The following is a 17,883-nucleotide window of genomic DNA, read 5'->3' on the forward strand; positions in this document are numbered from 1 at the left end:
GAAGCAGCTGTTATTGGAGCGATTAGCAGCGGCGTTATCAGACCTACGGATGGACCCATAATCTCGTAAACCTTTATGTGTAAGTGTTGATTTTAAAGTGAATTTGATGTGTGAGAGAACTAGAGCAAGACCTGCAGCGCTGTAACTAAGTCTAAAAAATAAAACTTCTAAAACTTTCCACGAACTGTCTGTTTGAGTTCATAGAGGAAGATTTTAGAGAAGATCTTAAGTATCAAACACGACCTTTCATTATTAAAGACTACTTTACTACTCTGTCGTATTTTGTTTCACTTAGCAACCAATCTACTTCCTGTTTACATCGACACCCACGCGCATGCCCAGTGTACGTGAAGAGTCACGTGATATTTGTTTTCAGGCGTATTAGTGTGGACGGAGAACATTTTGAAAATGATGCTGAAACGCTGCGTGGACGGAGATCGTTTTTGTTTGAAAACTCCGTTTTCGTTTAAAAACGTAGTATGGATGTAGCCTCAGACATGAGCCATGTGGAGGAGGAGTTGGTGATCTGAGGAGGGGTGGGAGGGACAGGCTGGGGGAGGGACTACTCAGGAAACAGCACTCATTTAGAAAACCAAAACAATGTTCAGAAGTCTACACTGTCACACATGTCTAAATATTCTCTCTGCAGATATTGTGGACACGTCTTTCCTTCTGTGGACACGTTGAAACACTTTCTCTACTACAAACTACACATTTTAATCTTAAATACAAACCAAAGGCAACAAGAGTTCCAAAGCCCCATGCTGCGTCTTCAGTGAGATGGTAAATGGTTTCATATGTTGCTGCGGCATGTCAAGTGTGGAAATGTGTTGCATTTGTGGTGCATTGCCTTTGCTGCTGCTGTGAAGCTTGTCCACACACCTTTGATATATACTGTATACCAGGGGTCGTCAACGTTTTTCAGGCCAAGGATCCCCAAACTGATAGAGACTGATAGAGACGCGTCTTTGGACTATGGGATGAAGCAGACACATGAGAAATGTTCCGCCCTGTCAGTACAACCCCTCTGCAGAACCTGTGGGTGCTGTCTGTGGATGTATTGTCCACAGCACAGAAAGGGGAACAGCAGCCTCCTGATGAGTTGATTAGTCAATATGAAGCAGAATTAAATGCCTTTTTTTCGGTAACTGCAAGCCAGCTTGGACAGATATGTATTCTTAAAATGTGAAGCTGCACTGCTGAGCTCAGAATACTTCCTCACTGTTGAATAATTCACAAGCTCTCAAAATATGCACACACCCCAAGAAAAGCATGGCTGCAGAATCCGATCTGAAACATGACGGTATGAAAACCGGACACATCAAACACCAGTAATCACTTCATTCATGTGTGTTGGATGCCAGCACGCTTTGTGTTGTCTGGGTGAAGAGGATTGTCTTCAGTAAGCAGGGGCTGTTTGCTATTATCACTTGTTTCCAAGCAGGCAGGAAGGAAAGCCATTGTTCAGCAGAGAGTCTGGAAGCATTTCCTTAGAGAGTGACCGAAACACTCTGCCCTCTCCAGGAACTCGCTCTGTCTTTCTGTCAGACGTCTCTGTTCATTGTTTTATATGAAGGTCTTTGTTGTAATGAACAAAGCAACACACCATCTGTTTCTCACTCCGTCTGGCTACTTTGATGTGGAAACATGGAGGTAGTTGGTACGAGGAAATGAATGGTTTAAAAGTCCAGTAGGCGGTCAGGAATCGAACTCTCGGTCTGCCTAAACAAGTGGCACTTTGGAGTCTCCGCTAAGTTGGCTGGCAAAGATGTTCTGGACAAAAAAGATGAATATGAAGAAGAAATCCGATGTTTGCTGTGTATTGTCAAGAGATATATTTATTAGGTTTGAACCTCGCATGCTACAAAAGGAAAGCTGTCGTAAACTTTTGTTTAAGCTATTTGCTTCGGGCCCTGTCCCGGTAGTCTACTGAAGGGAGCGGAGGAGAGATGGACGGAACACATCACTCCACTTCTTTTTCCTTTGTAGCAGTTGTGGCCTACCGCACAGGGTTTCTGCCAGTGTATTGCAAGAATATAGAACAAAAGTTTCAGAATAATGTTTGGAAGTCTGAGAATGTGGAAAAAAAGCTTCAGAATGTGGAAATGAAGTCATAGAACATAGAAAGTAAGTCAGATGATATGGACCCGGCAGAACTCCACAGACACACATGATAAATGGACTGCATTCGTATCATGCTTTTGTCAGTCTTAGTGACACTCAGAGCGCTTTACAACACCAGCGATCATTCACTCATTCACACACTAGTGGTAAAGGCTGCCATACAAGGTGCCATGGTTCACCCGCACACTGATGGCACAGCCAAGGACACATGCAGACTGGAGGAGCCGGGGACTGCCAGGCTTCCAATTAGTGGACGACCTGCTCGACCTCCTGAGCCACAGCCGCCCCAGTAGATAGAATGTTTGCCATCGGCAGCCATTATGAGGCTGTCATTTGTCACTCGTGGTCGTGTTTCTGTGAAAAGGAAAAGCTTGGCGTGTGATGTGTGCGCAGTGAGTGTGTGGTCGTGTGACGTGGATGCGCGAATCGCAATCCCCCCCCAGTTGACAGTGTCTCATAACAGGTATCTGGTAATCTGAATTATTAAACCTGCCTCTGCCAGCCCTAAGAGGCCGCTAACCTAATCTAAAACAAATGTATTCGTATGGCGCAGTAGTATCAGTAGGAGTTTGAATATCTACGTGTATTTCAGAGGCTTTATCCACCATGACAACGATAAAGTTTAGGGTAAAAATTATTAGATATAAGTTATTGAGAATCTAAAAGCTCTGAGCAGCTTCATTCTAACAATATGTTACATGTGTGTGTGTGTGTGTGTGTGTGTGTGTGTGTGTGTGTGTAGTGGCTGCAGCTGTTGTCAGGCTCTTTCTCTGCACTGTGTGTCTGGGCTGATGGCCAAGTGGATGCAGTCAGCTGGGGAGAGAGGCGTATGGGGGTGTGAATGAATGGGACCTCACATGGGAAGAAGAAACAGCACATTCTCTCCACAATTCTAATTCATTCATTCATTCTAATTCATTCAAACTCATTTTGCCCCTCATGAATGTGGCTCTTTGATAGTCCGTTTTGTTGTGTTCGTGCCTGTCAGTAAATTTAATGAGGCTCCTCCTCTGTTAAGCTAGAGAACAATAAACTGTGTTTCATCAGTCTGAGACACCACTGTCCTCTGAAACAAGACCTCCAGAGATTCTCTGTAGCTTTATTAACATGTTTATGAACATTTGACATATTTAAACTAGATTCAGTTTGCTGATTGAATCGTTGCACTTGTAAGCTGTCAGGCTTTGGGCCAAAATTCAGAGTCAGTACAACAACTCATCCACAAAAATGAGTTATACATTCAGACAAAATAATCCTAATGTACGAGGGATTTCTATAGTTAACGGTTCAACTGTTAACTGACGATACGATTTTTGACCAATAATGGTGTCAGTTAAAAAAAAAGACTTTTTTGAATGTTGAAATTGCAGTCCAGAGTACAAGATGAATGTGCGGTATATTACTCAATGCCAGTGGCGTATTTATACAGTGGTGCATTTTATACCTGGGCCGTCAGTGCTGTCCTACTACAGTTAAACCTCCTCACAGCTACGGTTATTATTTGTTTTGTGTAAAAATGAAAATAAAAGAAGTTTACTAGAAAAATCAAATCAATTGCTCAGTCCACTAGATGGTGCAGAGTTATTTTCTGGTGAGGTCAGCAAAGGTCCCGGGTCAGCGTGATTGGTAGGAAGTTGGTCAAAACACAGATAGAGACACCTGGCCTCACAACGGGGTTAAATCTGCCAACAGTAGCCGGCTCATGGGGAGAGTGCAGCGCATAACTGTCTCTCTGCCCTCGACGTCCACGCATCACAAGTTATGCTGAGTTATATAACTCTAATATCCTACTTATACAAGTTATAGTTCATATACTGAGTCCACACGTTTGCATTTAGTTAAGTTGGACTATGTAGTGATACAAACTGTTCAGTTTGTCAGGTTCATGCAACATTGATGACATTGTTGGTCAGTCTGTCTGCTTGACAATCATATTCTGCTACAATAAAAATGATTGAAGTGAGATGAACAGACTGAAAACTGTATCTTATTAGATAAAACATGTTGACACAGTTTTCCTTTGGGGACATCACTTGAAGTTGAAAAAAGTAATAAATCGCAATATAGGCCTATGGTATCGCAATACTCAGAATATCGCAGTATCGTGATAATATCGCAGTATCGTGATAATATCTCAGTATCGTGATAATATCGTATCGTGACCTAAGTATCGTGATAATTTCGTATCGCAGGATCTCTGGTGATTCCCACCCCGAATGCGTAATGAACGGACAATGCATTAAAAAACCTGCGAAGCTAAACCACGTATTCATCCGCACACTGAAGAGCACGGGGCATTCAAATATTATTCACATCAGAGGGAACAATATTAAATAGACAAATCAACACAGTAGTAACGCTACGATCACTCCCTCCAAAAACAAACACAGTTCACTTATCAGAGCTGCTGTTCACTATTTAAAGACAAAGTCCATCCTCCTTTCTTTGTTAATAAAGAGTTTAATCTCACGGTTGTTCAGTACATCCGTGTGTTTTAGTTCCAGTAAGAAGTCCTTCTGGATTCATGGACCCTAGTGAAGACAGTCGAGCCTCCCCAGTTGTATTTCTTGAATACGTTTTAATGCGTTTGAGGGCTGAAAATGTCCGCTCGACAGAGGCAGCCGATATTGGGATTGTCACCGCCCAACATGTCACCCTAGCCCACTGACCAGTCACGTACTTGTAGGCCAGCTAGTAGTCTCTCACACGTCAAATAATACGCCCAACATGTCAAACTAAATCTGATTGGTTGAACACTATGACAATCAACAATATTGTCCCCATTCACTTAAACTGCAAAGGGATGCACTTGTAATTCTGAAGGCCTCAGATATTTTTAACCTAGAGACACAGAGGTGAAATCTGATTGGATAAAAGCTCTACTTAAAACAAGTGCACTGGAAGCAGAGCAACTGAGGAAGACAGGAGCTGTGCAATGAGAAAATAAGATGATCGGGAAAAATAATTAGAATACATGTAGTGCATTTATGAAAAATTATTAAATTATAAAATAGCTTTAACTTTGTGATTCTGTCTAGGCCAGCAGAGAAGGCTTTGCAGGCCCTGACGGCCCACCACTTTTAGAGCATTGAGTCAATGCTCTAAATTCAGCTGAAGAAGAACCTTATTTTGAAGTCTTATTGTAAGATCAGTTACTTAGTAGGGGTCTCATTTCTAAAACAGTGTGTAGGGTAGGATCCACAAAAATATTCAGATTTATAAAACCTTGCGTACGCCTGCCAGTGAGCTATTTCCTTTCGTCCCAAATCAACCTGTAAGTGTGCGCAGCTGGTTCAGCCTCACTTCCCGCCTAAATTAGTGAATAATCGTAAAAAATAATTATAATCTCAATGTTGATCAGAATAACCGTGAATATAATGTTGGCCATAATCGTTCACGTCTTCCAACAATTCAACAGATTGCATTACGTCAGGGATGGTCATGTGACCCTTACAAATACTGTGGATTGACAGTAAAGAACTGTCCATGATTTGAATCAAGGGAAGCTCATTTTGCCTTTCGGATTACTGCACTTTTTTCTTTTAGCTGCATAATTGTACACACAAAATACAGTATAACAGCATGGCAGGTTTTGAAATTTTAGGTGTTCAAACTACAAAACGAAGTACACAGAAGTACGCTGTGAAGTACGCTGTGAAGTACACCGCGTTTTAACCTCCCCTGCTGACCAGTGATGGGCTGACAGATAACTCGTATAACTTATATTACTATGACCAGGACACATATTTTGACTGTTGTGACTTTGTGGAAACCCAATGTTCTCACATCACCGACGATGAATAAAGGCATTGAAGCTTGAGTCTTCCTGCTAAAACGGACTCACAGTAGCTGTTGTTCCACTTCATGGGCGAAGGAGGGAATCCTATAGTCCTCACAATCACATTAAACAGTACTAATATTGAGGCATTACAAAAATGAAAAATGTTTCTCGAGTTAAGAAAAGTAGCAACCTCAACATGACAAAGTGAAATGCTGAACCTTTCTACCGGCCACCTAGCGGGAGGCTTTTATTGTGAAACAGTTATCAGACATTGAAAAAAATGTTCTGCCCAGATTTATTAGCAGTGCTAATTTCAAATATATATTGGTCTACACAGCATGATGTGGGCATATTTCTGACAACACCGCTGACATTTTGTAAATATATCTTGAAACGTACAGACACTGTTGTCGGATTCGATGTTGAGAGGTGGAGAGTTGGCTTTCTGTCATCAAGTGTAGAATGCTTTTTACCAGACGGCTGTCGGGGGGGGGGGGGTCATGGTTACTGAAGAGTTGCTGCTGACATGCCTTCTCCCTTGAGAGCAGGCTAAAAGCATGTATTGGATTAGCTGCTCTTTTCATCAGGCAGACCCTCGGTGACAGTGACCTTAGTCCACAACAACGTCATCAGGAAATGGAAGACTGCTCTTCTTTATTGATGTGAGCCTTTTAAACTCCAAGGAACCTGTTTTCAGTTCACCTTCGACTGAGTGATTCTTTTAGTCAAGTGTCGGATCATTTTACTAAGATTCTCTCGCGGCTCGGGCCTCTGAGTAGCAATCGTTTGGGGAATAGATGGAATGGAAGGCCAACAGGAAGCCACCACTCCTACTGAGACGAGAGGAATACGAGTCTTTACATCCTTCATCAGCTGCATAATCAGTGCTGCAATGACTACGTGAGTTGAGCAGGCATGCAAAGGAACACAACATGTCCTGTTTCATCTGAGTGATGCCTCTCCACTGTGTTCTTCAGCCCATCAGGACCCTGGATGCCCTCATTTATTATCTGTTCAGGATTAGCCCATTTCAAATACTGCTATTATATTCAAGACATATTTGGTTTCACTGAACAGTAGAGAGGTGGAGAGGAAGCACTGGGAGATGGAATATTGTTCAATAAAGATCACAGCCTGGAATTGAACCAGGGACCAGTTGTGGTTATTTGGCATCTTGGAACATTACATCTGTCTTGTAATACATTTTTTTAGTTTTTGAGTGACACACAAGCGGTGGTAGTGCTCTCGGTACTGTACTTGTGTTTGTTTGTGTTATTTTAATCGTTAATACACAGAACTAGCTTATAGATTGTGTATTTATAAGGGAATGGAGAGAAATGATGAACAGAGACACGCCCCACACTCACTTTTCATGTCAACACATACGAGGCAGATTAATGATTTTTTCCGTGTTTGCCTCAGACAGACGATGTCATGGACGTTTGTTTTTTGTTCTGAAGGCTGAACGCTCTGCTGCTACACTGGAGACTGGACTCACCAGACTCTGTGAACGTGGGACTTCCTGATCCTGCAAGCACGAGGAAATCCCACAGCATGAGCTCCTTCTGCTCTCTGAGGCTCCACCTCCTCCAGTCTGTCAAAATCATGGAAAGCTTTTAGATTTTTCCGTAGTTGCTCAGTCAGCAAATCAATGGGTGACGCTACGATGACTAGGTGCACTTCTTACTTACAATTCTAATGTTCTTTGAACAAGTGACTACACGCTATTGATTGGTTTGTCTTCATCGCTAGTTTTCCACTTTTTTTATTGGATTAAAAGTATAATTGAAAGAGCCAAGGTTGCAAATAGTTGCCACTCACAATACAAAGCTGCCTGTTTAGAAGCTCCTTGTTGCATGGAGGGAAACTAACTGAGCTAGCACAATAAAAAGAAGGCCTCAGTCAAACTTTAGTAATGCAGCACTTGAGATATTAATTACCACAAGAGCAATCACTTTACTTCTCTAATCATGATTTCATTTTTTTGGCAATTGTTGGGAATAAAACCTCACGGTTGTAAAGGTGGCTTTGAGAGTGGGCTGCTGGGGCGCCGAGAGATGGGCTGCATGGAGTCTAGCCACAGGTGGTCTGTAATTCTGCAGCGTAATTGCCTGGCAAAGTGTATTACGGGTCTTCAGACCACTCATCCACTCCGTAGGGGTGGACTAGAGAAAAGGGTGAACGAGGCGGAAAATAGGATGGATGACATGATGTCCCGTCGTGAGACAATTCTGCCAGACACTTACAATACATCGAGGGAGTATTATTGTTGTGTGCCTTCAAAGAACACTTTCTGTGAAGGCTATTTAGCCAGACCAATGAAAATGATGATAGCAAATGGGGAGACAATCTCCAATTCCATTGAAATGTCATTGTGTTTTAAAGACATTCTGTGCTGTTTGAAGGGATTTGATGTTGTCAGTCTGCAGCTCTGCACCAGAAAAGGAGCCATCTTTTCACTCACCGGGCATTTACAGTCTCTGGGCAGAGCTCAAGCTCAGCAGCGGGGCGGAGCCTCCTCAGGTACCAGTAACTCAGTTACCATGACTATTTGATGGTGAAGTCACTCCTGCCAGCTGCAGGGATCAAAAGAAGAACAAAGCCAACGGACCAATCACCAATAGCAACATTTTCATTTGCATCTCTAGTAAGGGAGTTTTTAGTATTGTGCAGTGGTGTATAAAGTACTCAAAAGCCATACTTGAGTAAAAGTAAAGATACCTTAATGGAAAACTACTCCAGTAAAAGTAAAAGTCACCTATTAGAATACTACTTGAGTAAAAGTCTTAAAGTATCTGATATTTATTGTACTTAAGTATCAAAAGTAATTTTCTGATATTAAATGTACATCGTAACCTGAACATTAAATGAACATCATAACCTGTTCATTGAAAGTAAAAGTACAAGTAAATGCTGTTGATAAAAAAGCAAAGGGTCAGAATTTTGAGAATGATGAAGTTTATTCTTTTAAGTGCTGTGGCACCATGACCAAGGACATGGAGCTGTGTTGAACATAATTGGGTTGGCTGTGATCCATCCAGGAGCAACAATGTTCAACATAATATATTGTACATAAGTATACTTTTGCATCTACTGTGAACTTATCATCATAACTCTCCGAAAAGCAATATGACACTATGAAGGAGTTGTAACAGTGCGTTTATAAGTCTGCTCATTCCGACTAGAGGATGTAGAGGACAAATGCATAATATTATGTTCAGCAAAACATATCCACTTGATGCATCAGGTCAGTGTTTAGAGAAAGGACACCTGCCTTGTAAACTCCTATGGGCCTGATTTGAACACAACAGACAAAGGTTTTGCTGAAGCTGAATCTGCAATTGGGCGACTGCTACCATCATAACTCCATCTGATCATCCACAACATGACTCAAATATCAAAACATGATCAATACTAAAGCAGCACCGAAAGGAACAACCCAGTCATTACTTGAAACTGAAACATGTCCTGTTCATCTTCAAAAGAAGCTGGTTTTCAAAATTGCGAGAATTCAGTCTCGCTCTTCTTGGGCTGAAGACTAGTCCTGCGATGCTAAATAGCCTTTCACAGGCCGCTGAGGCAGGTAGAGGTGTGTTCAGCGTCACAGACAGCTTGCGCACAGCTGCGAAGGATTTCACTAATGCTAACACTAATGCTAATGCTGCACTCTCTCGGCTCCCGTCAATCCTATGGTGTCACAACTGTCAACACTTCCTCAGCTCACTAACTCGCTAGCGATCCACTGGTGTTCGTCTTCGTCACCACCGTAGTTTGTTTCGGGAGTAGCAGGTGCTTCCATTTCTGCTTCCATCATGAAATCAGTCATCGTAGAGTGGGATTATACTCAGGTAGTCGCTCGCTAGCTTATAGCATGTAGCATCCTGGGCATCACTGGGAATCAAAACACCCCGGCTTTGAGAGCACTTGTTTGCAATTGTGCATTAACGTGATTAACCAATGATTTAACTTGCTGCTAGGACCACTGATTCACCAAACCTGCTTGCTTGCAGTCTGTGTTCCACCGCAGTCCCCGACGCTGCTCTCATGATTCATTTTGTTTCTAAAGATAGATTTGATTTTGTAGCGAGTAACGAAGGTTTCAGGGGAAATGTATCGGAGTAAAAGTATCAGTTTTCTTTGCAAAATGTAGTGAAGTAAAAGTAAAAGTCAACAGAAATATAAGTAGTAAAGTACAGATACCCAAAAAAACTACTAAAGTACAGTAACGAAGTATTTCTACTTCGTTACTATACACCACTGGTATTGTGCTCAAAGTCTTGAGCTGATTTCAATCACTGTTTAAGGCAAAATGTCACTGGTAGGCAGTGCTGCAAGGCAGTATAACACACACACACACACACACACACACACACACACACACACACACACACACACTCTCTTGTCCCTGATAATTGAGCAAACTCCATCCACCACTATGCTAATAAATGGACATTTTGTCTAAGGTCAAGACTGAACTTAAGCACTCACATCCCACAAGCTTTTTTACACAGCGTACTTAAATACAGATGTATGGTGTTCACATCTGCCAGCTGGCAGGTCCTCATGTCTTAAAGTTGTGTGATACACATAACACTGTAAAAGATGAGTTATAGTTTTGCATTCATATAAACCAGCTGCACGTGAGTCCATGAGGCCCTGACGGGTGAAATATGAACAAAACCAAATCAAAATACAACTCGGTGACCTTTCAGTTATAGTTAACAAAGAAAACACCAATTCACTAACAAGGACCACACCAATAACAGGATAAGTTTCTAGCGTTTTTATTGGGTAATGATAGTTAGGTTTAGGAAGCAGAAGGGGTCAAGTGATGAAGGGATGTAGGGTAAGGGTAGAGGGATGTAGGGTAGAGGTAGAGAGATGAAGGGAGGTAGGGTAAGGGTAGAGGGATGTAGGGTAGAGGTAGAGAGATGAAGGGATGTAGGGTAAGGGTAGAGGTAGAGGGATTAAGGGATGTAGGGTAAGGGTAGAGGTAGAGGGATGTAGGGTAGAGGTAGAGAGATTAAGGGATGTAGGGTAAGGGTAGAGGTAGAGGGATGTAGGGTAGAGGTAGAGAGATTAAGGGATGTAGGGTAAGGGATGTAGGGTAGAGGGATGAAGGGATGTAGGGTAGGGATTGAGGTAGAGAGATAAAAGGAGGTAGGGTAGGGATTGAGGTAGAGGGATGGAGGACAGTTGGTGTCCGGCAGCTGGTGGGAACGGAGACTGTTGAGTGGGGCCATCTCTGGGAAGCTCTAGCGGTGCAGAGTCCCCTGTCGTTCCTGTAATCCTGCAAGAGAGAAAAAATAGGAAAACAAAACTGGGGTTGGGGGGGAGGGATGAGAGAACGGAGTCGAAGAGGAAGTGAACAGGTGCGTTCGAGCTTAAATACTTGTGCAGGGGAAATGAGCCCTGTTCTGGGCGTGGTCCCGTTCCTGAACTAAGTTTATTCAACTAAATGTATATCAGATATACGAGGTATCTGACTTTAGAACAATAATTTCCTCTGACAGTTCCCACTCTCTTTTTGAGTCCATCATCACTCCATTGTGGGACACCGTTTCACCGTTTGGCAGGTGGTTCAGTCCTCAGTAAAGACCTTGAGAGACACTTTCAGCTCATTTCACTTGTCAGGAAGTGCGTTTTGCTCCGCGAGGCATAGTGCTTCAGGGGCGTCCATTCTCATGAACAGCATACCTCAGGAGAGCCTGGGCTCAATCTCTTCAGATGAACGGATAAGGATATGGAGGTCAAAGGTCACGGTGACCTGACAAAACACATCTTTGGCCATAACTCAAAAATTCCTATGCTAATTATGACAACATTACACAAATGTCTAAAAGCATAAAATGACTAAGTGATGACATTTTGGACAGACTTAGTTGTCAACTGTAACTTGACAGAATCTGTCCCACGAGCTGCCAGAGAGCGCTGACCTCGACACATTCAGGTCCCACACACTGTAGGAGCTGCTGCTATGCTGGTGCTCTCCATTCACAAAGTACTCTGACTTTGGAAGCACGGTATTGACGAGTCATCAATATAATATGACCCACACTTTTTCAAACATCATTTACAGAAAATGTATTGTCTCATATTCAGGCCAGTATGTAGTTTAGCACAGGTATGTAAATGAATGATACCAAATGAAAGGTACAGTGTGTGGCTCTGACATGAATATCTGTGTGTCTTCCTCTACAGATGCGATGGCGAATCCTTCTCCAGCAAAGAGCATGGGTGACCCTGGAATCACCCCACTGTCTCCTTCACATATTCAGGTGGCTCAACTCTCTTCTTCACCTCTTGATACTTTGTACCTGTGATGCTTTCTTTGTGTTTCATAAACTACATTACATAACAGTACACATACTTCAGCTGTCGTACCACCAGACTTCCACCTTCCAGTAGTTTTCCTTCTTCTGTAACAAAATGAGACTAAAAACTACATTCCGTTACGCAACCCTGTGTTGTACAATGACAATAAATGAACCTCCATATCTGGCTTCAGATTTTTAAAGTGAAAGAAATAGATTCGCATCTGTGTTTCCTTTCATGTATTTTGAACAGAAAGTAATGCAGCGCTCCTGCTGAGGAGTGAAGTATACTTTGGTAAACTATTTCTATCATGAGAATGTACAAACACTGAACAAACAACAGCTCACACTGGAAAGCAGCTCTACTGCTATGAAACTCAAAATACTAAATACGGTTTGCTCTTCCCTTGTCCATATGATCGGCTTTTCATTAGCACGTTTGATGTGGGGGGGGGGGGATCTTAGAAATGAAGTTGATTGATATGAAACTGTCTGATACAGCACAATAAACATCCCAGTAGATCTCCTGAATTGATGAGAGCAGATTCAGCGCTATCACGTGCACAAAAACCTGGTTGTAATTTGTAAAAAATAGTCATAAAAGAAATCAACTCCGAGTACGCAGTCTTCTCTAGAACGTTTGGTAAAAATGGTCATTTAGAAATGAGTCATACAGCATTAAAAACACACGGGTCGAGGTTTGTTTCTGTGCTTAATGTAGGACGGAGCACAGCCAGCAGACAGAGCTTATGCAATCGATAACAAAGTGGGACCGTCACTGTTAAGGAATCTGGCAGGCGAAAAATCTTTGATGATGTCATTATGTCGTTATGCAGGGCACAGTGCAAGGGGCTGAAGGGTATCGAGTAAGGCACAGGGATAGCTGTGGAGAAGAAGGGCCACCGGTGGCATGGCGACTCTGGGGCTTTAATTCACCTGTTTTTGTAGGTAAAGGATGAAAATTGCTCACAGATCACAGGAGTGGCTTCAGCTTGTTTACTAGGAGGAGGGTTGATTACAGAGTTGATGGTTTGATAAAGTGATGGAAGAGAACTCGCAGGACTTGGCTTGTTTGACAGCTTTGTGATAGGTAGGTGTTCGTCCATCAGGCGGTCCTTCGTCTACTTCAAGTCTGCATCTTGTTTTATTTCTCTGGTCTTGTTATTTAGTTTGAAGAGAATGTGACTTGACCGGTGCTACGGAGTCAAGTGCTACTTTACACGTATTGTTGAAGTTTGTTAGCAATTCATCTGTAGACATATTTGGTTCATGCTTATTATTATGTGTAGCTGCAGTGTTAAAGGCCTTGTGAAATCTATCAATGGAGTTTACATAGAGACAAATAAGTAACCACTGTGGAAGTTGGAGGTGGACAGAGGAACTGAAGAATAACAGCTTTTTTCACAGAGATTGACACACAATAAAACCAGACAACAGACCAATAACCAGGGCGTGTCCCTTATTGTGGGCAGGGTAAGAATAAAAGAATGAACAGTGTCATGTAAATGCTTTATAAAGGAGGTAAAAGAGGGGCAGCATATATGTATGTTAAAATCACCTAAAATCAAGACTCTGTCGAAACGAGACATTAAGAAAGCAAAAAGATCAGAGACCTCCTGAATAATACCAGCGTTAGATATTGGGAAGTAAAGCAGCCTTACCATTTATCATAAACCAAGTTTCCAAGTGAGTACAGGGAATATTTCATCTAATGTGACCTCCGTACCTTGATCCCCGTACCTTAACTCACGTACCTCGACCCTATGACCCCGTACTGTAAAGTGTTGCTGTGGATGGCTGTGAATGTGAATGCATTTATTACAGCCTAGAGTGCTTGTTTGTATGTGTGTTGGTCTCATGTCCTAACCCCATAACTCTGTATCTGCTCTCTGTACAGCAGACCGACACAGACCAGGTGCCGTCGGGGCCGTCCTTCGTGGTGGTGGTTGCCATTGATTTCGGCACCACGTCGAGCGGTTATGCGTATGCCTTCGCTAAGGAGCCAGAGTGCATTCACACTATGAGGTAGGCCAGCACTGCAATGCAGTCACTCACAGCTGGAAAGTGTGGGGCGGAGCTGCATTAGCATGAACTTTGCTGATCGTGGTCTACCTTCTTTGAACACTGTCAAATATGTCATTTGCAACAGAAATGACTTTCTTACATTGCTATGTTTTGAATGAATTGGTCTATTCAAAAGACCAACCGCTTTGTTTTTGATAGGCCCATGAATGTAATGTCTCAATCAGCTTCTTACTGTGAGAGATGACATCAACACATGTTCTGCCAAAGTCAGAACAGTCTTTTTTTCACATGAGAGCTATCGGTATTCTTTTTTTTCTCTTGTCATTTTCTAACGGGTTTGAGAAATGTCTCAGGATTTTGCAACATTTGAATCCAAAACTGAAGGTAGACAGTTGGTGAGTTTGGTCTCTGTCTGATCAAACCACAGCCACACATTCCTGATGAAGCGAGACAGAGATCCAGATCTCAGATCAGGTCATTACCTGTAGTCAGCAGATGCTTTTACTCAGCGCTACAGCTTTAAAGTGAAGACCGCTCCAGGGCCCCCTGCTTATTTAGTTTGGGTGAGTCCCTCCTCTGCTGGAACCCCTCCCCAAACAAAGCCTGGACAGAGTGTGGAGCAGTGAGCAGGGGTTGAGTTTCTAGCAAAGCATTCTTGAAGAGCTGCATCAGAGGGGTGGAGGTTGACTGCTGTGCTCGTACAAACATTAGCATCCATCAGCTGTCCTCATTGTGTTGTGAGGGCAACAAATGGAGCAGGAAGCTGATTGGTTGCGCAACAACCCCCCAAATACAGAAAACAAAGCAATCCGGTGTGCTGACAGCTTCTTAGAGATGGAAGCTAGATCCTCATCGCTTCAAACATTCACAAAGATGCAGCTTCCAAAATATTATTTGCAAGCAATAGATTATTTGAGTATTGTTCCTACCTGGGCTGGCCCTCTCACAGCAGAATCCCTTCATCACTGTTTGTCCAGCACAGCTCAGTGCATGCTTCAGGCCTTAGTGATGCATGCTGCCTGCTCTGTTGTTGGTGTTCTGACTTAAAAGCAAAAGATACAACTCCGTCTCACAGAACATCCAACTGTACACTGCCTGTTGAATAATCTTCAAAAAACACAAATGACTCAAAGAAATACAGGAAAGAAGATGGTGTATTTGTTGTGGACTATTTTCAGCAGCAGATTAATACGTGCGTGCTCTGTGATGTCTGCTGCTCTACCTACCGCTTCGTTTCCGGTTTGGTTAATTAATAATGTATTCACGTGTCACTCTGAAAGAGATGTTCAACCTGCCACTGTCCACTGCCTCTCACCCATAGCTATACACATTACATAAGCATTACGTAATAAGTCGATCAGCTGAAAACCGTTTGGTTTCGATCGGTGCATTTCTAAATGGAAGAGATATCCCACCAACCTCATATTTATTTTCAGCTAGAAGCTGTTCCATCCAGTTTTTCCCAGAGCTCCCAAATGAGTTCTTCTTCACATCAGCTGCTCTTAGTGAGACGGCCTCCATAATCCCATCACACACCTCCCAAGGAACAGAGATAACACGAATAATATCTGACCTCCATTTGTCCAGTAATACTGTGGCAGCTCAGCTAGCTTACGAGAGAAGTTAACACGGCCTTTCTGACGGAATTTAACGGCTGACTTGAACCTCACACAAACGTTACAAGAACTGAACTGAAAGGTGCTGACTCTTCACTTTGCATACAGCTTGAAATAGATGCATAACTGCGTGTGCCAATGATGGAAAGTCTGAAGAGTGGAGTGGTTGAATGGTGGCTCCACTAGACTATATTTGATTCATACAAAAGCAGAAATACAGATGCATGTATTGATAACTGACTTCCTTCCAGGCGATGGGAAGGCGGGGACCCTGGGGTGTCCAATCAGAAGACTCCAACCACGATCCTGCTGACTCCAGACAGGAAGTTCCACAGTTTTGGCTACGCGGCACGTGACTTCTACCATGACCTGGACCCCAGCGAGTCCAAACAATGGCTCTATCTGGAAAAATTCAAAATGAAGCTCCACACGACTGCAGTGAGGACACAAACACCCTGTACACACACTGAATACATGCAGAGCAGTTCTCCTGGCTGTCTCTTCAGCAGTACGAGCAGCCTGTCCACCGTTCTGCACTGTGATGCAGTTTGGTGAGCCGGAGCTGAGACTGCAGCACACTGCTGCTGACTTTTTCTATTTCTTTCCTGCCAATAATTCTCTGCAGGTGATTGTTACCATCAGCCATACCATATGTGTCTGCTGTGGTGTTTTAATAGATACATAGATACTCTATTAATTCCCCTGGGGGGGGAATTCACAAGTCACAGCAGCAGTATAGGAACAAAGCACACGGTGCAGAGAGTCGTCATCAAGTACGAGCATCAGAGTTAAGGAGTAGAGAAAACTGTTTTACACTCATCACAACCCGAATGAACATTAATATTTGACCTAGGGCTGGGCGATATGGCCTAAAAAAAAAATCTCTGATTTTTTTACAAAAAATCCGATTCACGATTTAAATCGATTTTTTCCCCCAAATTTTTTTGCAGATGACAGAAGCTGTTGAAAACTATTTTTTATTTTATTTTGTGATGATTTTCCCAAGTAGGTTGATAAAAATAAAGTGCAAACAAAACCTGAACATTGTAGAAAGGTGCCTGTAGTATACAAAAAGTATTTGGTCACTCTTTTGTTTCCCTGAATCATTTAAATATAAAATTAAATTAAACATAACATTAAATGGCATTAAATAGTAGCCTTCCATTGTAAACAACTGTGCAAATGTAACTTTTTACAGTAAGCTTTTCTAACTGAATACACTGATACAAACACAGCATGAAATAAAATGTATGTGACCCTTTAACATTCACATTTTCAAAAGTGCAACATCTGATCTAACATCAACATAACATATTTTGCACAGTAAATAAGTGCATGTAAACAAAATCAAGTGCATTCACAACATAACCAACAGTATTAAACAGTAGTGCATGTTTTTTCTAAATATTTTTGCCAGGAAGACAAGCCTGTCTACTACCTCTGGCTTCAGGCATGCACGGTGGCATGTAACAATGCCCTCCCACACACTGAAAAGCCTCTCAGAGGGGGCACTTGTAGCTGGCACAGAGAGGTATTTCTTTGCTAAAGTACTTAGCCTTGGAAAGTTAAGTTGGTGACGCTTCTACCAGTCAAGTGGATCGGTGTCTGGGTCAACCTGCTGGACCACAGGTCAGTTGTTGCGGAGTAGAATGACATCCCCTCCAGCTCCGCAGAAATCCTTTGGCGTGTACTATTGTACAGCCGAGGCAAGGCAACGTCAGAAAAATGTTTACGGCTTGGTAGCACGTACCTGGGGTCCAAAGCTTTGAGAAGGTGAATAAACCCCGGCTTTTCCACGGTGTATATGGGCACCATATCTTTTGCGATATACATCGCGACTGCATCCGTGATGGCTTTCCACCGGGCACTCTTCTTCTCATGCGGAGTACAGTTGGTGAATGTCTCCAAAATGCTGGGTTGTTGTTGTGAGGTGGCGGCGGCGGCGGCGGCGGCGCTTGTGCTCCCGCGGTCCTGCTCCCTCCTCAGGGCAACAACACTTCTCCCACTCGGCGGCATGCCTCTG

At 42.8% G+C, this 17,883-nt stretch overlaps 1 protein-coding gene across 1 annotated transcript in view; it reads left to right on the top strand.

Moving 5' to 3' along the window:
* The window catches only part of hspa12a (heat shock protein 12A), a 54,483-nt gene that overhangs the window by 16,856 nt on the left and 19,744 nt on the right, over positions 1-17,883 (top strand). The window contains exons 2-4 of the mRNA XM_079280350.1: positions 12,107-12,183; positions 14,117-14,244; positions 16,112-16,298. Of these exons, the coding sequence (XP_079136476.1) occupies positions 12,107-12,183; positions 14,117-14,244; positions 16,112-16,298 (392 nt within the window). The remainder of the gene's footprint in view (positions 1-12,106; positions 12,184-14,116; positions 14,245-16,111; positions 16,299-17,883) is intronic.

This window comes from Melanostigma gelatinosum (genome assembly GCF_949748355.1).
Source record: "Melanostigma gelatinosum genome assembly, chromosome: 12".
Lineage (NCBI taxonomy): Eukaryota > Metazoa > Chordata > Actinopteri > Perciformes > Zoarcidae > Melanostigma > Melanostigma gelatinosum.